Raw genomic sequence first — 22,874 nt, 5'->3', positions numbered from 1 at the left:
CAGCATTTAATCCCATGTTTTCCAATCACTTTCTTTGTCTAAATATATTTCCTTATCACACAGGGAGGTGAAATATATCAGTTAAATAGATTGGATTCATTATAGTCTTTTCTATTATAAGGTTTAGATCATAATTGTCAGTCTAACAAATATCATGAAGTCAGGATTTGCAAAATGACAAGATTTAGAAATTCTCGAAATGTGTATTAGCATCTACAGACTCCACGAACATTCACATTTCCCTGCTATTACAAAACCCAGCCTATAAAGAACCTATAAATGCAGATCTGCTGAGGAATAAAGTTGACATATCTTTTTTTTTTCAATAATCACTCTAAACTTTGTTTTCCTCAGGGAACACTTTTGCTCAAAATACTTGTGCAAAGGCATGAACAGAATCTTGACTCATAATGACGTGTGAGTTAGGACCAGAGGCTGGTCAGCCTGCTGAGGGATCATCTTGTGGAACCAATGTCTCTAGTCTGTGTACCAGCTAAGGACAGAGTTAGAACCCAGAACACCCTAACCCTTACCTCTTGGAGTGACATCCAGTTTCCCACTGTAGCCTCATTCTCAATGTCTTCCTTGATGAATGCAGAGAAACATATGGAGATTGAATCACAGACTGAAAAATTAACAAGCAAATATTTGCCCATGATGGGTCCCTTATCAAGATGTGTTTGTTACTGTCCTTACTCTAACAAAATCTGACCAAAGAGACTTAGAAAGGAAGCATTTATTTTGCCTTATAGGTACAATGAGGGTGCAGTCCATCATGGTAGGAAAGTCTTGACAGGAACAGGAAGAAGCTAGTTAGTAACAATGCATGTAGAGTGAGAATGTGGGAGAGATGAATCTCGGCACTCAGTTTTCTTTGTCTTTTTCATTTATTTCTGTACTTCCGACAATAGGATGCTCCTACCAATAGTTAATGTGAGTCTTGTCACCTCAAGAAGCCCAATTTAGAAAAGTCCCATAGATGTGCCCAGTGGTTCTTCCCCTAGCTTATTCTAGATCCTGTCAAATTAGCCATGACTGTGACTGCTGGCTTTGCCATATGTGGTAATGAGCCCTGCATGCTGAGGCCCACATGAAATGACAGTGCTGCATAGAGTTAGCTAGTCTTTAAAGAACATTTTTACCCATTCAGCTTTGTCCTTTTCCAGGGGTGGTAATCACAAGTGTGGCTCCAAATTGGTTACTCAGCCTAAAACATTTTTTTTATTATTTTTAATCTTGGTTCCAGTTTCTTCTTATGTTGATGGAGAAGTTGCCTGTCTTTTCTCCAGTGCTTTGAATCTTTGTGTAGAGTATATAGCCATGCAACCATTCTGAATATTATCTTGGGGTCTTCTTGGACATCCTGTAGAAACAAAAAAGTACTCCATGGGCAAAAAAAGAGCCTCAAAGCAGCTGCATAAAGGGATAGGAGAGCCAATGCCTAGAGCTCATAGGAAGCTAGAGAATTCAGGAATGAGTTTTCAAATCATTATCTACCTTTAGTTGACTGAAGAACAGAGGCAGAAGCCTCATTAAGATTGTGAGTAAAATTTGATAATAAGTAAAGCTGCACAAAGAGGAATCATCTTGGGTCTCCACCAGTCATCTGAGTTTCTAAAACTGGATAATCAAACTTGCTTAAGTAACAATTCTTATTTTTGTTTTTATTGTGTTACTGAGTATTTTAGTTTTAATGTAATAAATTTAGTGGGTATTTTGGTCTGCATATCCCCTGACATTAATATATTATAAACTAATAACTAAATTGAGCTGATGATACTGTAGATGCAAGCTTTGGAGTTAGTGTATTTCTCAAAGTGACCAGGAAGATGTACTTTGACGCATTGATCTCATGAGGATCCAACTACATGGAGCTTGCTAGCTTCCAAGTGCTGGGCACATGTTTATGTACAGGAGAAGTTACTAAAATAGAGACTGTGTCTGCATTTGCTCACTTGCCCTTGTTAGACCTGACAATGGGCACTGTAGATATCACATACAGATAAATAATTAGGGATGATTAAGATTAGTAAATGAATGCCAATTCATTTTTTGCTTTAAAGTTTTTGGCAAGACTAACAGTATTTAGGTATTTATTTCACTTTACTGTATTTTTTGAGGCGCCATTATTTGTTTTTCTTTATTGAAAATAGATTTTTATACAATATATTCTGATTATGGTTTCCCTCCCCAACTTCTTCTAGCTTCTCCCCACTTCTCCAACCACCCAAATCCACACTTTTTCTTGCTATCTCTCATTAGGAAATAAACAGGCATTTAGGAGAGAGGGAGGGGGGAGAGAGAGAAAGAGAGAGAGAGAGAGAGAGAGAGAGAGAGAGAGAGAGAGAGAGAGAGAGAGAGAGAGAGAGAAGAAGAAGAAGAAGAAGAAGAAGAAGAAGAAGAAGAAGAAGAAGAAGAAGAAGAAGAAGAAGAAGAAGAAGAAGAAGAAGAAGAAAACAACATAAACAAACAGGAAAAAAGAGCCAAAGGAAAAGCACAAGAAACACATATACATGCAGAAATACACCTATTTGCACACACAGACATCCCATACAAACACAAAACCAGAAACTATAAACAAAAACAGAAAAAACACACATATAAAACATTATGAGACAAAAAATAAAATAAAAAACCCTCCAAATACCACTGAGTTCATTTTCTGTTGGCCATCTACTTCTGGGCATGGGACCTACTCTTTTTTTTTCTTCTTCATTTTTCTTTATTAAGAAATTTTCCACTCACTCTACATACCACCCACAGATTCCCCCCTCCTCCCTCCTCTCACCCTCCCTCCTAAGCCACCCCACATCCCCCAAATCAAGGTCTCCCATGGGGAGTCAGCTGAGCCTGGCATGAGGCTAGGCAGGTCCAAGCCCCTTCCCACTGCTCCAAGGCTGCGCAGGGCCATGGGACCTACTTTTAACTATAGTTTGTATACCCAGTTAGACTCCCTTGGAGAAAACTAATTTTTCTTTTTGAGTAATTATCATCTTCTGGATTGGGGGTGGGGGGCTTGTGTCATTTCCTCTCACAGTGTTCAGAACCTGTGTATGCTGTCACAGCCTCTGTGAGTTTATATGTACATCAGTTCTGTTGTGTCTACAAAGTTTTATTTCCTTAGTGTCCTCCATTCCCATTGGCTCTTACAATCTTCCCACCTCTTCTTCCTCAGTTTATTGAGTCCCAAGGAAAGAGACTTGATGGAGACATCACATTTAGGACTGAGTGTTCCGAAGTCTCTTACTGTCTGCACATTGTTCAACTGTGGATCACTGTATTTATTCCCATCTACTGCAGAGGGAGCTTCTCTAATGATGGCCGAGGATGACAGTGATTTGAGTACAGCAGAATGTCATTAGGAGCCATTTTATTGCTGCACTCTTTTAATAAAAAATGATATTTGGTTTTCTCTTAGATTTATGGCCAATCTGGTCTCAAAGAGCAATAATTTAGAGATGTGTTGAAAAGTGGAAATTTATAAATTCATGAGTAAAAGGTTAGTCTTCTCAAAAAAAATTTAGTGTTCTCTTTGTTGCCTGAGTGACATGAAGCTTTTAAGAAATCACATGGAGCTGCACTCAACTTTCTCTGAGTTGCAATTTTAAGGGTGACAGAATCTGAGGACTGAGTTGAGATATCATTGGATGTTCTGTCAAATCTTATAGGACTTATTTAACTAAGATCTACTGAGCTTAGGATCATACTGTAAAATTTTCATTAGAACAGTAGAAATAATTCCCAGCCCTTACCCGAACATACGCTATTCATTTAAAGATACTATTACTAATCTATCTTACTAGAGAAGATACTATATTAGTACATTGGCAAATTGATTTTCCTGAAAAATTATCTAAAGATTTTTTTCACTGTGATGAACTGTTATTGTCCTTCTATTTCCAGAATCTTTAGGCAATGTTGTTTCTTCCATGAGAAAACTGATTAGAATTGAACTCAGGAATTATAGTCAGTCTGGCATAGCTCTGGAGTGAAGCAGATACAAGTTAACATTTTCCTACGAACACTGCTGCCCCAAGGGAAGAATATTTGTCAGGTCATAACTAACCTAGAATTTGGATGACAGTCTGAACTGAGTCAAAAAATGTTGCTGCTAGGAATGTTTCAGATTGATTTATAGTGAACAAAAATTCAGGTAATTATGTGTTTTAACTTACCACTGTGATGGCATACCGTTTTCTGTTAAAAGTATGTGTTGATTATAAAACAATCCAGTTTAACATTGTAAACATTTGGAATGTCACCCATGTCATTTCAACATTGTATCCACTTGAATGAGAGAGTCAGAATTCTTGTAAACCTATCTCTAACTTGCACATACATCATCACATGTATTAATTTTATTTTAGGGATATATATATATATATATATATGAAACATTTTTAAATTTGATGTCTTTTGTATAATTTTCACGTGTTAAACCATGCAAATCCACTGCAATTATTTTAATTGAATTCTGGTGGATTTGTAAAATCAATTTCTATTAATAAATACTCTGCTTATGGATGTGTCTCCTATGAAGTTATGTCAATCAATAGTTGTATTTCCAAAGCTGATCTAAACCTTGGATTGATAAAATTAAGTCATTTCAGAACAATGGTATGTGAAGATGTATAATTTGTAAGTTAATATTTCCCCATGTGTTTTGTTTGCTCATTTCATATTTGAAATTCATTTCATATGTATAGACAGACAACCATTTCTGGTGGACCATTTACTCATTTTCCTTGGGGAATATTCTAAAGCTGAATCAGCCCTTTGCTATAATTTGATATTTCTGTTATAAATTCTAAAATGATACTTAAGAAATGTAATCATAAATATGAAATCCCTAACAAAATTAGTATTTGCTAATTTTAAGTTTCTTTTTCCAAGGATTGTTTTAAAATGACTAGTTGCTCTTTTAATTTTAAAGACATTTTGTGTCTCTTGGCATGAGATATTATTTATAAAGCATAATGTTATTACTGGTATTTGATAGTTAATATATAATATTAACTATCTCTCTATATATAATAATCTATTGGTTACTGTAACCCCCATGAAGATATATTTCATGCAAACCTTGTCCACGTTGAAATGAAGTGTATGTCTCTCAGAAACTTTTCTAAATCTTTTCTCTTCAAAACATTCTATTCTACAATCACTGGAATATTTTTGTCTAAGTCATGATGATATGCACTTAGGAGTCTACCATTGATTGTGTGTGAATCATGAGACCACACTTAGTATAAACACTTGGAAGAGCACTTCTCAGCTTCAGGTTTCACTTAACTGTACCCTTCAACTCTTATCTCTGACTGTGGTCTAATTGAGCATCCAAAATCAATACCTGGGAAAACTATACAGCAATTTTACATATTGATAGACTTAAGATGTATAATTTTAGGGATTTATTTTGAACTAGGTGAGGTCTTAAAAAATGGAACTCCATGGATAGCATCAGGGTGTTCACACAGGAGGAAGAACCAAAGTTAGCCTGTGTGCTCCATCTCACCCTGACACACCCTACACCATCTAATGACACAGAAAGGCCCTAACTTCAGGTTGACAAGTACTGGCACAATGTGCTTGAATTCACAGGTTCAGAAATAAGTCCAATAAATTTCTGGGCTTCATAAATCCCCTGTTCTCTAGGAATTTGGACTAAGACACTAACACTATTAAATATTGAGATTTCAATAACAATTACTACAGAAATCAAGACTGATAAAAATAAATACAAAGAACCTATATAACAGCACCCATAAAATTTTATTACATATTCGTTACACTTTAATGACCTTCCCACCTAAATTGCATGGGAACATAAGATGCCAACTATTATTCTGTTACATAAACTTTCTACCGGCAACTCTTTATTTACCTATGGTACCATTTATCCTGCAGTTATTAATGAATAATATAGTAAACTTACCTCTTTTATAGGTGTTATGAGAAAGTATCCCTTTATTGTCTATTGATGAGCTCATTATTTTTCAACACCTGGAAGCCTCTTTTCTTCTTCTTCATGGCAATTGTTCCAATTCTATTTTATGCACAGTGCCTTACGACTTTAGCAGAATTTGTTCCCATGGTCCACTTGTATCTTTCACTGGACATTTAAACTTGACCCATAGTAAATTTTTAAATTATCATGCATAATGGCCATACATTGTGCAAGAGTGTGTGCATGTTTGCTTTTGTGTGTTTGTGTGTGTGTGTTTGTGTTTGTGTGTGTGTTGGTGTGTGTGTGTGTGTGTGTGTGTGTGTGTGTGTGTGTGTGTGTGTGTGTGTGTGTGTATTCCATCCCATTCAGGAAATTTAATTCTCATTTTCAGGGCAGAAGTGAGTATATTTAAAATGTGCAAGGAAGCCCTGATACCCTCTAAGGAATGTTCCTCACGACCATGACACTCCTGTGATTAACATGTGACATTTCCCTAGCACCTCCTTGTACATGTGTGCAGGTTACTGGCCTTCTGTGCTGTCTTTTCCCACCTCATTCAGTTACTGGAAAAATGAGCACAGCCTGTGTTCACCATCTTTACTGAGTTAATGAAGAATTTCAGTCCCCTGCCTCCCAGTTCTTGTCTATATTCAGATTTACTAGGTGCTCAGGAGGTACTGTGGTCAGTGGGAAACCAAGGAATACTACCATTTCTGTCTCAGATTCTATGCATGTATCCTAAGAGAAAATCCTATCCAAATCACCATGACATTTATGATCTAGCCTTAATTGTTACCTGCTCTTTATGTAAAAGAGACCCATCCTATTTTAGAAAGAGAAGTAGAATCATTAGATTTGTTGCAGAATGAAATGGAGACAGCCTAGTAATGAATATATGTCCCTGGTAATTTTTGCAATGTCTGATATAACACAATTTATCCTGCAAGTTAAACCATGTCTCTCCCTAGGCAAGCTAAACAAAGTGAAGGACCTCACAGTACTTTATATAAGGATCAGACTTGAGGCCAGCAGCTATAGAAAATATCTGTTTGTAGATAAGACTTGTCCGGGAAAGTCTTCAGGTCAGCTAAGGAATTTAAAGAATGAGCCAAGGAGACAGTCATCTTTCATTCCTTGTGTATGTCCCCCTGACACACAATGGTGGGGACAGACTGAGAATCTGCAGAATATGTTCTTAAATTACTGAACAATTGGAGGTACCAGAAGTCACAGATTTGTTTTATATTTCATAATAAAGCATTCGAAATTCCTTAATTAGACTTCAGTCTCACTGCTGGGGAAGATTTCTGAAGGCTCTTGTCTTCATTTTCAGGATTTCATGTTTTTTGTCCTACACAGTTGTCTAGTTTCTATAATGAAGAATGAGTTTCCAAAGGTGAAGCTGCTTCTGCCAATATTAATCTTGGAATCGAAGACCTTTTAAAAATGTTGGACTTGGCCAGTATCTGTTTTGTTTGATCATACAGCACAAATACAATCTCTTAAAAATCTGGGTTTCATAAATTTCATGGTGCCACAGTCCTGCCAAAGCCTAGGTTCAGGTTCTGAGACTGGGAAGAGGTACTGGCATGAAGAAATGAATTGTCTAATCACCAGATGAGTTTCATACAAGTGGCCAGCCTCGCATAGCTCCAGCTGTCTTTATGCATCAAAACAAGCATGTTTTTTCCATACTAACAAACAAGTTTTTCCCATCCTCCAATGTTAACCTCTGACAAAAACAAATATGTCAAATATGTCTTCTTCCAATTTTCACATCAAAAACATCTTTAAACCCCAAACAACACTTATCATTTTGCTAGCTTGGCCAAATATCAAGCCATGTACATCTTGTCTTTACAAAACTAAAAGGTGGTAAACAGGCATACGCTTTCAAGAATAATAATATTGTTCAAAATTTACAAAAGCATGTTTACAAAAACAGAGGTGAATTACCCCCGATCCTGTTGGCATTGAATCAGGAGAGTTCCCAGGGTCAGGAATAACAGCTGGCAAAGAAGAAAACCCGAGAAGCATCCGTTCCCAAAGTATTTTAGGGGAACATATTCAAGAAAAAAATGGGTTTCCAGTACTGATCACATCTGTCCCATGTGTGATGGACAAAGTGATACTAAAAACCACCAAAAGAACAGTCAACATTACGAGAAAAAGAGGGTGTAGGCCCTGCAGTCCCAGCAAAATTCTGTGCTGGCCCGAAGTCCACGGGTTGTTGCCTAGTAAGACTGTCCCTGTGGGCTTTGCCTCATCTGGAGACCCACTGGACAAGAATTCATATGCTGGTCTGAAACTAGGCTGCATGGCTCCCAACAACATGGTTTTCTCCACTCAGTAAAACACATATTCACAAATCCGAGTATTCGATCAAGGTAATTCAAGATGTCTTTCTTGAAGTTCTCAGTCGTATCATTTAAGAGAGAAGATAACAAGATATAGTATTTATGAGCCTCAGATGGAGTCATTTCCATGTGTGGCACCTATATAAATCTAAGGTTGTACAGGTCATTATGAGGTGGTGTTCTTTTCATACAGTATATTAGACCTGTTTTTCATAATTGCACTCTACTATTATAGTTTACAGGTTATTCAGAAATGTTGACATGAACACAAGATAATTTTTTTTAATTACTAAAGATATGACACATTTTCAATTATCAGTTGTCTTAGTAACTTACTTTTCACTTTTTTATAGACAATTAGAATTTCAGGAGCATTTTCAATAGTTTGCATATCTTGTCTGTTGTTAATAGGGAGGACAGGTATCATTTTGATACCTTTATTTCCTTCCTTTGAACACTTTCAGTACAAGAATTTCTAGAAAAATGGGGCTGGAGAGATCACCATGAAGACCAGAATTTAGATCCTAGCACCTGGGAAATAAGCAAACAGTGTTACTCTAAGGGACAATGAGACAAGAACATCTGAGGCTTGGTCACTTTCCACTAGCCAAGAAAACACAGCTCTAGATTCAGGGAGAGACCCTGCTTGGGAGAAGCAAGAGGAGTGTAGTAGAAGAAAATACCAGAAGCCTGCTTCTGGCTTTCACCTTAACACACAGGCATATAAAACACATGAACACACACTCACACGGACACACACATAAATAAATATGTAAATGATTTGTTAAAAGATAATTACTAAAAAATGTATGAGTAACAATATTTGAGGAAACTCTACATTATTTTATACTAATTAACATTGGCACCGACAGTTTACAATACTTTTTAAGAATCTTCGCCATTTTTTTTTAAATTAAAAAATAAAAATTTTTTAAAAAATTAGTGCTAGTCATTCTTGGAGCATGGTGTTATTTATTGTGGGTTTTATTTACATTTCTCTTTTAGTTAAGGAGAATGAATATGGAAATTTTGGTATCATGAGTTTCCTGTACAAAAATAATTATCAAGTCATTTGTTTTCTGAATGGATTTTAAAGAATTTTTCTGTGGTGATATTTTATTTGTGCTTTAACAATAAAGCTTGCCTGGATATCAGAGGAAAGCCAGCCACTCTATTAGACATGGAGGTCAAGTAATGGTAGCACATACCTTTAATCCTATTACTTGGGAAGAAGGGATCTGTCTGGATCTATGTGAGTTCAAGGCCACACTGGGAACAGAGCCAGGCATGGTGGCACATGCCTTAAATTTCAACACTAGTTAACCATGAAGTCTGGAGGTCTGTACAGACAGACAGGAAGTGACAGCTGGGCAGGAAGAGGAAGTGATGTAGCTGGACAGAGATAGTAAATCAGATGGCAGAATAGCAAGGCATATAGGTATGGGTAGACAGGAAGTAGCTTTTTGGAAACTGCGGAGTTGGTGAGGTGAGGTTGGCTGGTGGCTCTTCCTATTCTTCTGATCTCTCTCAGCCTTTAACCCCAATTTCTGGCTCCGTGTTTTTTACTTAATAAGACCATTTAGAAATTTGTCCACATTTTTGTTAATTTATTACTTCAGTTCTTAAAATTACCCCATATTAACTCATCAGATCTGTAAATTGCAAACGCTTTTATCCGTTTTGTAGGCTGTCTCCTTGCCCATTACTGTCCCCTGAGCTATGCAAGTGTTTTTACTTAATTATAATCATATTTATCAAATTTTGCCTTTTCTTGCCTAGAATTTCTAGGTTTTTTTTTGTTTTTTTTTTTTTCATTTTTTATTTTTTTTTAGTAAATTTATTTTACAACATCATTTAGTTCAACATAATAGCCACAGATTCCCCTGTTCTCCCACTCTCGCCCCCCTCCCCCTCCCCCCACCCCACCCCTCATTCCCACCTCTCCCAGATCAAGGTCTCCCCCAAGGACCGGGATCGACCTGGTAGACTCAGTCCAGCCATTTCTAGTTTTTTTATTACAAATCTTCCTTTTCAATAAAATATGGATCATTTTCTCTAAATTTTTTTTTGCAGTAGATGGGGAGTAGAGGGAGCAGATGGGGAAGGTTTTCTTCAGTGAGCACAAAGTTACAGTTAGAAGGATTAAGTTTGTTCTTTGTAGCATGTTGTAGCTGAGCCATCAAGATGTAACTGTGCACTTCAACATATCTGGAGAGTGCTTCTTTTAAAGATATTTTTGAGTTTTACTTGTGTGTATAGGTGTAGGTATATATGTATGTGAGTGCAGGTACCCTCAGAGTTCAGAAGAGGATATTAAGTCCTGTGGAACTGGAGTTTCAGGCAGCCCTGAGCTACCCAATGTGGATTTGGGGAACCAGGTTGCCTGGAAGAGCACCAAAGCAGCAAACATTTTGATCTATCTGCTTCCATCCCTCTCAAATTGTCATTCATCAAATTTCCCACTGAATTCTTCCAAGAATCACAAAATTCCTCATAGTTACTTGTCATTATATGTCTAACATTCACTTTGAAATGATCCTGTCTTTGTAGCATTTTATAATAAACCAAAATGTTAGGAAGTATGGCTGTTAAGTGGCTTTAAAGGAGACAGACATAAAGGGGTGAAGTAGCCCACTTGTCCACAAGGGTGGGTAGATAGCAGAGCAGAGGTCAAAGTCTAGGTCTGGCAATATAAAGCCATGCTGCAGGAATCTGAAGACTCCTAAAGTGCATTTGGGTAATTGAACTGAAGAGATGGCACATTAACCCTGGGAAATGAACAGGCAGCTTTAATTCTGCAGGTGGCAAATGTCAAGACTTTGACTTTTTGCCATTATTGAGATCTCTTGCCTCGAGGGACTTAAGGGCTCTGCATCTCTCTAGACCAAGGACACTCATGCAAATGGCCCACTTAAAATGAAGCAGGAAACTTCCCCCTGTGTGTTCTCAGAAAATTTGAAGAAATTTAAGTAGCAATGTGTGCATAATCAGAGCTCTGGCTGTCTGAGCAGCTAAGAGTCCTTCACAGCTGTAATGAGTTTTTAATATTCTTCCTCCTTTGTTGTTTGCATGTCTTGTTCCCTATTAGCAGCTCTTTAGCCAACATTATAGAGGCCTGGAAATGGTAGGGTGAAACTTTCATCCATTCTGGTAAAAGTACTCCCAGAATGATTTCAAAGACTCTGTCATCATGCTCCCATGGTGCTATACCTTCCATAATAATCAAAAGGGTTCTAACACCTATTTTCAGGAGAGAAATTAGGCCAAAGTTAAACACTAGTGGAATTACATTTTATCTTGAATCCCTAGAATACAAATGTTTAGTAACGATTTTCTCTTTAGTAAAGACCACATTAATCAATGCATAATTCAAAGAAGGTCATAGGAAAATTAATTGGTTATAGATATCAGGAAGTGTATACAGAGATAAAAGTTATTAGAATTGATTAATTACACAAAGCCACATTTGTTTCATTTTGCCTCAGAATTGTGTTATTCGTTGCTTAAGGCTTACAGATGTGCATTCATCAGGGCAGCTGTGCAGAGCATTGCTAAGTAAATATGTCAGAGCACAATGTCTAAAAGTAGGTTGAAAGCCTGACTCAGTTGTAAGGAAAGTTTCTAAGTACTACTGTTATGGGGGAATTTGTGGTAGCTTGAATAAGAAACATCATCTGTAGCCTCAGATATATGGACACTTAGTCCTCAGTTGGTGGCACAGCTGTTGGGGGTTTAAGTGGTGAAGGGTTGCTGGAGGAAGAATGTCAGTGGAAATGGTCTTTGAGATTAGAAGCCTGGCACCCCTCCCAGTTCACTATATATTTGCAGTCTAAGATGTGAGATTTCAGCTTCCTGTTCTTGCTACAATGCCTGCTGCTTGCTGCCATACTTCCTGGCAAAGATGGACTCACCCTCTGGAACCTTAAGTCAAAATAAATGCTTTCTTTTATACATTGTTTATTTTTGTGGTGTTTTACCACACAAAAGAAAAGTGATGCCAGGCTTGCCTTTAATCCCAGCACTCAGGAGACAGAGCCAGGCAGATCTCTGTGCGTTGGAGGCTAGCCTGGTCTACAGAAGGAGATTCAGAACAGGCATCAAAACTACACAGAGAAACCCTGTCTTGAAAAAAAAGACAAACAAAAAAGAAAGAAAGAAAGAAAGAAAGAAAGAAAGAAAGAAAGAAAGAAAGAAAGAAAGAAAGAAAGAAAGAAAGAAAGAAAGAAAGAAAAGAAAAGTGACAATTACCAGGGGAGGGAATCAGTCTTTTGGGGAGATGTATCAGCTGTCATATTGGCAGGGACACAATATAGCCAGGCAGGAAGGGACTAGATGGTAAAGTGTGGCATAAAGGCTCAGCTGAAATTCATGAAATGAGCTAAAACCCTAAGGGTCAGGATAAAATGGTCAGTTGTACCTTAGACAGAGCAGAACCTTGGGCACAGGATGTCATTCTCAAGTCTTCCTTCCCACTCATTTACTCCCACTCACATTTGACCCTGTACTCATCACCATTGCTGTGTTTTCCATTCTTCATCTTCATCATTGCCATGTGCCAATCACAGCTGAGCTAGACAATACCCAGTACCAGCAGGATTCCTGTCCCATGGGGACTTGGGGAACTTAAAGCATGTAGCTCCATGCTTTGTTTTATAAAACCTTTAAAAATAATAACATTTTCTCTGGTGACTCTGAAAAGAATTAAGAGGCATTTGAATTGTGAATGAGACTTCATTATAAGTAGTCGATTAAAAGAAATGAGCCACTGTAGAATAATGGAGACTTCCTTGAATAATAATCAATGTCCTTTGTTACATAAACTTTACACCACTCAGTTGTTCCCTCAGCTCTCCAGTACACACTGAATGAGGCTGGAAGTACGTTCTATTTCAGAGACAGTGAAGGGCTTCACCCCAACTACCACTTTGACTTTGACCTTAGGAAACCGAATACTCCAGGTATCATGCGTAATAGTTTGGACTTGTTTTGATCTACCAGGACTGTGACAATTACATAGCAGCACTGCACATTAACGTGAGGCTGTGCTGCAGGTTGAAAACCGTGAAGCTGGTTCTCCATGTGGCTGCACCATTCTTCTGATAATGTCTGAGGATCTGGATTGCTGGGTGTCCTCAGCAGGGCTTGGTGGAGGTTTCAGTCAGTTTTTATGTCTGTTGGTTTGTTTGAAAATACTTTTCTTTGTAAGGAGGACACACACAAGACCATATTCTTGAGATTCTTAGTGTGTTTTTTCCTGACAAGATATTACTTATCCCCCTTCCCTATTTAGTCTTGGTCTTTAAGAAATAAACAGTCTCTACTAGGGACATTGGAACAGAGTCAAATTTGGACATTTGGTACAGAGCAACAAAAGGTAACAAGATATCAGTCTGAGGAAAGACTCATGCTCTAGGCCTTCAGCAGGGGTGAGGACAGGAGGAGCTGGGACCATGGAAGGGGTGGACAGTAGCCACAGGGAAAGTGTAACAGATGAGAGCACCTCCTGCAAGCTCATGAGGAACCCAACAGTGACTGTGGGAACAAGTGTCCCCAGGGCGAAGAAAGATGAAAGGATTAAGTTCTGATAATAATATACTATGTTTACAGAAATGTGAACTTCAAGTTAATGAATCCACATTATCAAAAATTGATTCACTTAAGAGTGGAGAATGACTCATTGACATGGTAATTCAAGTGCCAACATGATAGTTTGACAATGAAAACATGAACAAATAACATAAAAACACACAGAATTATCTTCCTACGTTTGAAAATAAAATAAGTACATTAAAATATTCCTCGTTGTCTCTAAAGGAATGTTGTTGAATACAGAAGGCAGTCTTTTACATCAGAGCAGTTTGAGCACATTGTGGAAGTGTTGGGGGAGGCAAGAATTAGATAATTGCAAGAGATACTTAATGCTTGTGTGTGTTTAAAGCTGCTTGGGCAACAGCATTTGCAAAGGCTGGGGACTCTGAGTTATTGTTAGACATATGTATGTAGCTGGTCTGAACATAAGATCCTGAAAGAGTTTCTTACCTAGATTACCTGACAATGACACATTACATATTGTACTGATCTCTCAGTAGCTGCAGGTGTGTGTGTGTGTGTGTGTGTTTGAGTTTCTGTGCATGTGTTTATGCATGTGTATATGTGTATATGTATTTGGGTATGTTTGTATGTATATGTGTGTGTGTGTGTTTGAGTTTCTGTGCATGTGTTTATGCATGTGTATATGTGTATATGTATTTGGGTATGTTTGTATGTATATGTGTGTATGTATGGGTGTGTGTGAGTTTGTGTACACCTGTTGAGGTCAGAAGACTTGGAACACTAACATTGTTCCTCTGGAAAATCAGCACATACTCTTGAATGCTGAGCCATCTCTTCAGCTAAAAATGTTTAAAACTTGAGTGTTCAGTTTGGTGAATTTTGATTCTTTCTAAGAATTGAACCCATAAAATCCAGTCATCAATTTATATGCCATACCCATCACAGCAGAATAACTCCTTCCCAACTCCAGACTGTCTGTGTTCTGATATCCACTCCATACTAGCTCTACATGTTTCAAAGCTTCTTTTTGAATATGCAGTTCATGAATGAAAGCTAGGCAGGTATATCTAATAATCTAAGGATGAGACAGAATAATGGTTAACATATTTTAGATAAGGAATTATAAAATGTAGAGTTAGAAGAGAGCAAAAAGGCAAAAATTGAAAGTAAGCTAAATTACAGGATCCCAAGTATAACATCTCTCTCTAGAAAATAAGTCTGTGCTATCTTAGAATTAGGGACAGATAATTAATTAAGTCTTCAGTTATTGACTATTGTCTAGATTGTCTACAGGAGCTCCAAACTATTGATGTATCTTTGCTACACATTAAGCCAATGAGAATGATATTAGAAGAGAGGAAAATAATGCCCAGCTTAGCAAGTTGTAGTGGGAAGAAGATGTGAGCTGCAGAGGACAAAAGAGAACTCTTTTTCTAAGAACTCATCATATCTGAGGGTTGTAGATATGACTCCATAGTTAAGCACTTGTTGATCTTGTAGAGGACCTGAGTTCATTTCCCAGACCTATGTCATGTAACTCTCAAAAGCCTGTAACTTCAGCTCTGTGGGATCTGATGTCTTCTATGACCTCAATAGGCACCTATACTTACAGGCACATAGACACACAGAGAAGTGCACCTAAATATATACATTTTTAAAACAAGAACTAACCAAACTAATGGTTTTGAGAAAAGAATCTTCATAAATCTGGGAAGTGATAATTTCCCTTGTGAACATGGATGCAAAAATACTCAATAAAATGCTGGCAAGCTCAATTCAGCAATACATAAAAAAGATCACCCACCATGATCAAGTAAGCTTCATCCCAGATATGTGGGGATGGCTCAACATACATAAATCAGTATAATCCACCATATATACAAACTGAAAAAGAGACACATGATCATCTCCTTAGGTGCTGAAAAATGTCTTTGACAAAAATCCAACATCCCTTCATGATAAAAGACTTGGAGAGATTAGGGATATAATGGACATACTTAAAAATAATAAAAGCAATTTACAACAAAACCATAGCCAACATCAAATTAAATGGAAAGAAGTTCAAAGCAATTCCACTAAAATCAGGAACAATATAGGCTCTCCACTCTTTTCATATCTATTCAATAGAGTACTTGAAATTTTAGTTCAAGCAATAAGACAACTGAAGGAGATAAAGAAAGATGTCAAAGTATCATTATTTGTAGATAATATGATAGTATATATAAGTGATCCCAAAAATTCTACCAGGGAATTCCTACACCTAATAAGCACCTTATATAAGGTGTCTGGATACAAGATTATCTCAAAAACTCAATATCTCTCCTATACAGAAGTGACAGTTTGGTTGAGAAATAAATCAGGGAAATGACATTCTTCACAACAGTAACAAATAAAATAAAATATCTTGGTGTTGATGTAACCAACCGTCTTATCAAATAAGAAACACAGAAACAATGTAAAAGAGAAAGCCGAGAGGTCAGAGCTCAGAGCTAAAATCTCACCCTTCTGCCTGCGGTGTCCCAGCTTCCCGAAAGAGAGCTATATCCTGTCTGTTCGTATATTTATAGTATTTTGTTCTGCCTTCTCATTGGTTGTAAACCCAAACACGTGACTGCCTCGTCACTGTCTGAATGTACAGCCCCCTAGGTCTTAAAGGCATATGTCTCCAATGCTGACTGTATCCCTGAACACACAGAGATCAATGGGATTCAAGGCATGTGCCACCACCGCCACACTCTTGCTATGGCTCTAATAGCTCTGACCCCCGGGCAACTTTATTTATTAACATACAATCAAAATCACATTTCAGTACAATTAGAATATCACCACATTTCCCCTTTTCTATTTTAATAAAAAGAAAAAAAAAGCAAAAGGTTATAACTAACAAAAGAAAAACTATATACAAAAGTACAATAACTATATACAATATATACAAATAATAAATACCTAAACAGGTATTTGACAAATCAGAGAAAATAATTCCATTATCTATCCTATTTTGGTAAATCCAAGATGTATCTAATGCACTTTCTATCCTAATTAATTTTCAACTATAACTAATTAATTTTCAACCATAACTAACTAATCTTCAACTCCCTCAGAGACCCAAGAAGGGAATAATATTAGCTAACAAATATAAAAAACAGGAAGTGCATGCAAGCAGCTTCCAAAAAATTTGTGAGTTGACAGAAACAGCCAGCTGCCTGAGCAGTCACCTGAGGTTTCTCTGCAGTGTTGGGGCATCATCTTCAGCCTATAGGCTTAGTGTATCTGACAGACTCATTTGTGAAGTAGGATGTACACAAGGTCAACAGTTCAACCTCACATTGAGTGAGAGCAGTCCATGTACCAGAAACACCTGAATTCCACTAGTATCCTGTCATGATTCAGGATTTTAAATTCTGGAAATTGTTGACGTTTTTTAATTCAGCTGTTCATTCTTCTTGGCTGTGTATATATGGCTTCATCTCAGCATCCCCTTCTTCTCCACATCCCTCTATTAAATGCCAGTCTACTTTTGAGAGGCATGAACTTTCAGCTGCTGTTCCATTGCACAACAGAAGCCATCGGCCCTCTGCCTGTTAAGCTGCCTTCGAAGAAAAGGGCACTGTACCTTTTCCGGATTGCGAAGGCCACTTCAGGGATGGGGCCATATTGTCCTGGCCTCAGAAGATGCCCTTTAATAAAGCCATAACCACACTTGTTTTGGCAAGAATCAGCAGTCCCTTGTTTCGTGTTCTGTATGTCCATTTTGTCTTGTTGATTTGAGGATACTTTGTTGTCCAGTGGCTAACTTTTTGCTGAAGCCAGTCTTTGTAAAAAATCTGTAAAAGACTCTTTTGGGCCTTGCATCACCTTTGTAAATGACTCAGATTTTTTTCCTGGTTCCTCAACTCTGTCCCATGCATTCAAGGCTGCTGTTCGACATAAAATTAGGGTTTGGACATCATATAAACATTGTGTTTGTGCTGAAGCATATTGGCCTTCGCCAATAAGCTGATCCTGGCAAACTTGTATTCCTTTATCCCTCCATTGTTTTTCTATGTTTTTAGCCTCCTCCTTAAACCAAGTCAGAAATTGAAGTCTCTGGCTGGGTTCCAGAACACCTTGTGCAAGGTCCCGCCAGTCCTGTGGTACTATCCTATTATATGTTGACCAAGAGTTTAACATTTGCTTTACATATGGGGAATGCATGCCATAAGATACTATTGCCTCCTTAAACCTTTTTAAATCCAGCATTTCAATTGGAGCCCAAATATTTTGTGTAGCCGTTTGATCAGGCTTTTGCTGTACGGTTACAAGATAAATTAAGGGTGACTGTGTGAAAACAGGCTTTCTTTCTGTAACCTTATGATCCAGACTTGAAACAACTTCACTGTTAATTTCTTCTGTCTGAATTTTTACAGGTTTAACAAGTTCTTCTAAAGCTGTTATCCTGGCACTTAAATTGACTATCTTTTTAAATATTAAAATGAGGATTAGCATAGTGATAAGCTGCATAATTCCACCAATACTAATATTATATAGTTGTTCCATTGCCAGACTGCCTAAAATTTCGAACAAAAACCAATTTTCTTCCAATGTACACATAAAACCCATTTTTTTAATGTGGAAAAAAATTCTCTTTTAGATAGTTTCCTTTAAAATATCTGATATGTTATGACTTACTAAATCTGCGTAGAACAGTAGAAATCCGAGAGGATTTTCAAAACAGCCACCTAGTGTCCCAGGTGTAAATCCAGAGAGAGAGAGAGAGAGAGAGAGAGAGAGAGAGAGAGAGAGAATGCACAAGAAAGCGTAGCTGGCTAAAGCTTAAATCCAGCCACTTGTTCCCTCTTGTGCTGAGTCAGTGCTTAGGTCTGGCTTCCTTAAGCTCAGACCACGTGCGTTGGCTTTACAGGCAGGGCCCTGTTCGGCAGGGCAGGTCTGAGTTGTTTGTAGCACCGGCTTTAAGCAAGCAGCTCACAGACCTAGGCCCAGGCTAAGAAGCCGCCGCTCTGCCACCTGCCGCCACCTGCCGCCGCCTGCCGCCGCCTGCCGCCCTTGCGGGAAAGCAGACCTGCTGCCAAGCCAGGCGGTTTTTAATGGATTCTTGTCACATTGGGCACCAGATGTAGATGTAACCAACCGTCTTATCAAATAAGAAACACAGAAACAATGTAAAAGAGAAAGCCGAGAGGTCAGAGCTCAGAGCTAAAATCTCACCCTTCCACCTGCGGTGTCCCAGCTTTCCGAAAGAGAGCTATATCCTGTCTGTTCATATATTTATAGTATTTTGTTCTGCCTTCTCATTGGTTGTAAACCCAAACACGTGACTGCCTCGTCACTGTCTGAATGTACAGCCCCCTAGGTCTTAAAGGCATATGTCTCCAATGCTGGCTGTATCCCTGAACACACAGAGATCTAAGGCATGTGCCACCACCGCCACACTCTTGCTATGGCTCTAATAGCTCTGACCCCCGGGCAACTTTATTTATTAACATACAATCAAAATCACATTTCAGTACAATTAGAATACCACTACATCTTGGGGTAAACCTAACCAAGCAAGCGAAAGACTTGTATGATAAAAAACTTCAGGCATTTGAAAAAAGAAACTGATGAAGATATCAGAAGATGGAAAAATCTCCCATGCTCATGGATCAGTAGGATTAGCACAGTAAAAATGGCCATCCTACCATAAGTAATCTACAGATTCAATACAATCCCCATAAAAATTCCAATATGATTTTTTACATACCTTGAAAGGACAATTCTCAACTTCATATGGAAAAAAGAAAAAAATCCATGATAGTGAACACAATACTGTACTATAAAAGAACTTCCTGGGGTATCACCATCCCTGATTTCAAGTTGTAATACTGAGCCATAGAAGTACTAACCACATGATATTGGCATAAAACAGACACACTGATCAAGGGAATAGAATTGATGACCAAAACAAATCAATACACCTATGGACACCTGAACTCTGATAAAGAAGCCAGAAATACATACTGGAAGAAAGACACCATCTTCAACAAATAATACTGTTCAAACTGGATGCCAGCATGTAGAATAATGCAAATGTATCCATAATTATCACCTTGCACCAAAGTCAAGTCCAAGTTGAACAACCACTTCAACATAAAACCAGATATGCTGAACTTAATAGGAAAGAAAATGGGAACAGCCTTAAAAACCTCGTTACAGGAGACAACTTCCTGAACAGAACACCAACAGCACAGACGCTAAGATGAACAATAAATAAATGGGACCTCATGAAACTGAAATGCTACTGTAAGGCAAAGGACACCTTGCTATATTTTAGTGTAAATTATAGTTATATTTGAAACACATGTTAAATGTAATATAATGTTAGTTATAGTAGCCATTACAGTGAGTGAAAATGGGAACATAAAAGTCAGGTCAAAGTTATTTATTCTTTTCCTTCTTTTTAATACTCTACTTGTTTGTAAGTTGCTAAATGTTTAAGGTCTAAAGGTCTAATATCAGTCAAGGATTGGAGTCTATCCAAGGCCATAGTGAATATAGTTGTCAAGTTGATCTTCTTTGGAAATAAACAATAATTAGTAAGTGAGTGAATGAAATTGATTGTATAGTGGAAGGTCCTAAGTCTTATGGAAAATAGAAATATTGGAGAGCCTTTGTATGTGTAGGCATGTAATGAAGTAGGGAGGTTATTCTAATTTTTACTCTGTGAAAATGACTGAAGTGGAAATTAATGTTAATGTTATTGATAAGATATATTGAGAAAAATAGTCATAGGCTAGAATAGATAAAACGTCAAGGTAAAATTTTTTTCATTTTGAACAGTTGTGGATCTCTTTGCTAGTCTCCATCTGTTGCAAAATGAAGTTTCTTTGATGAACAATAGGAGCTACAGTTTTCTGTGTGTATAAGGACAAGTATTTAGAAGGCAATTAGGAATTATATTGTATTGGGGAAGTGGAAGTAGCATGTTCTTCATCTTAGTTTTAAGATCTCTGTAGTGATGTAGATTTGGTTGGGTTTACAATAACAGGAACAATTTCCCTTCAATTAAATGGGTATTAAATCCAATTAGACAACTGTTTGTTACTCACAAACTATAAGTACCACTATTTTATCCTTGGCCATGTCTTGCTGGACTGGACATTGTTTTGCTACATAGACATTCTAACTATGTAGGACTATTGATTGCTTTTCTCTCTTGGAAGTTTGCATAGCATGCTTTGATACTATGAAAGAGTACTTAGGGAGGAAGATTCTAGGTCAGTTCCATCTCAATTTCATCAAGTTCTGAGTGTGGTGTCTTTGGAATAGGGTCTTACCTTCAATTTCTAGTAGACAGCAAAGTACAATTGCAATAACCTGTATTGCTTTGGGAGGTTCATAAACTCCCCTGACCCACAAATCAAAAGAGTTTCCCAGGCTTGACATTGTGAATGTTTGTTAGATAGTCTATGGCTCTTGGGGGATACATTAGCAGCATGCTGTGTGGTTTATCTAAAAAAAAGAATGTATATATTTCATATATATATATATATATGACATATATATATATATATATATAATACTGTTATATTTGTGTTTTAAGTAAGTTCATAAAACAGTGTATTTTCCTAACAGTCTTAGTAATATTTATCTCTTCTCTCTCTAATTCTGTATTACTCTTTGTTAAAGTCTTGTCCCCATTTTCCAATGTGCATAGCTCCAATTGATGCATCTGCAATACAACCCCTACAGCCAAAGAGCAGGAAAAAAATCCCAGAGGACAGTACAGAAAGATTTTAAGAGACAGAGGACCAGGATATGATGCTACATAGTGTCTTCTAAACATAGCTATACACATAAAATGTCAATAATATGACTCCTAAACAAGACCTAAGTAATGACAACACCAGTTGTTACACCAATGTGGATGTGGGAAATTTCACAAGGTTTACTTTTAAATGAAGAGCTACAAGCAATTGATTACTTCTAAAAGAGGTAGAATCAGTTTTCTCCAGTGTTGAGCTCCCTAATAGGTAATCAATTTCAAATGGTCATCCCTAGACACAGATACACATGAGAAAAATTAAATAAACTCAAAGGATTTTGGATATATACATACATATATATATATGCATATGTGTGTATACATGTGGTGATATATTGTGCCCCCTAATATATTGTGCACCCTAATAAAGCTTATCTAAGGATCAGAGGAAAAAGCCAGCTGCTATATTAAACATAGAAGTCAGGCAATGGTAGCATACACCTATAATCCTAGCATTCAAGAAGCAGAGATCTATCTGGATCTCTGTAAGTTCAAGGCCACATTGGGGAACAGACCCACGCATGGTGACATACGCCTTTAATCCCAGCACTAACCATAGAGGCCTGAAAGTCTGTACTGACAGACAGGAAGTGATGTAGCTGGGCAGAGAGATGAAGTGAGATGGCAGAACAGAAAGGCATATAGACGTGGGTATACAGGAAGTAACTCTCTTTGGAAGCTGAGGAGTTGGTGAGGTGAGGTTGGCTATGGCTTGTCTTATTCCTCTGATCTCTGTTTTAACCCCAATATCTGGCTCCGGGTTTTTTGTTAATAAGACCATGTAGCAATTCAAGTTACATATACACATAAATGGATACACTTACACATATATGCAACAATAGTTATTAAAGAAGAAAAGGTCATGAATTTGCAAGTGGTGACATGTGGTAGAAATTGAAGGTGGAGTTGGGTAGAAACTATGTAAATATAGTACTCAGGTACAAAATTATAAATAAATAAATAAATAGACAAGTAGCTTCTTGGACTCAACCTTATCCTCAGAGATGCTCCAGAGTATATTCATGTTCTGCCTCAACAAAAGGCAAAAGGGTTCATTGTTAAGGTAGATCTATAAAATTTCAAGTATGAATAGATTTCATAAATGATATTCCCCAAATAAGAGAAATTCCATAATAGAGAACAGTTAAAGCTTGTAATAACTCCCACACATATCATGAAATGTGTCTTTGGTGTGCTCTTTAGTATGGATCAATGC

The 22,874-nt window shown here is 37.5% G+C and overlaps 1 protein-coding gene and 1 long non-coding RNA gene across 2 annotated transcripts in view; one reads left to right on the top strand and one right to left on the bottom strand.

Moving 5' to 3' along the window:
• LOC143266916 (uncharacterized) overlaps window positions 1-22,874 on the top strand; it is a 68,327-nt gene that overhangs the window by 28,784 nt on the left and 16,669 nt on the right. The window lies entirely within an intron of this gene.
• Window positions 719-22,874, bottom strand: part of LOC102914896 (general transcription factor IIH subunit 1-like) — a 72,908-nt gene continuing 50,752 nt past the window's right edge. Inside the window, exon 10 of the mRNA XM_076542913.1 lies at window positions 719-1,363. Coding sequence (XP_076399028.1) covers window positions 1,208-1,363 — 156 coding nt within the window. The 3' untranslated portion in view covers window positions 719-1,207. The remainder of the gene's footprint in view (window positions 1,364-22,874) is intronic.

The sequence above is a fragment of the Peromyscus maniculatus genome, chromosome 1, assembly GCF_049852395.1.
Source record: "Peromyscus maniculatus bairdii isolate BWxNUB_F1_BW_parent chromosome 1, HU_Pman_BW_mat_3.1, whole genome shotgun sequence".
NCBI classification, from domain to species: Eukaryota; Metazoa; Chordata; class Mammalia; order Rodentia; family Cricetidae; genus Peromyscus; species Peromyscus maniculatus.
The sequence above is the reverse complement of the archived record's forward strand: the minus strand, read 5'-3'. Positions and strand labels throughout refer to the sequence as shown.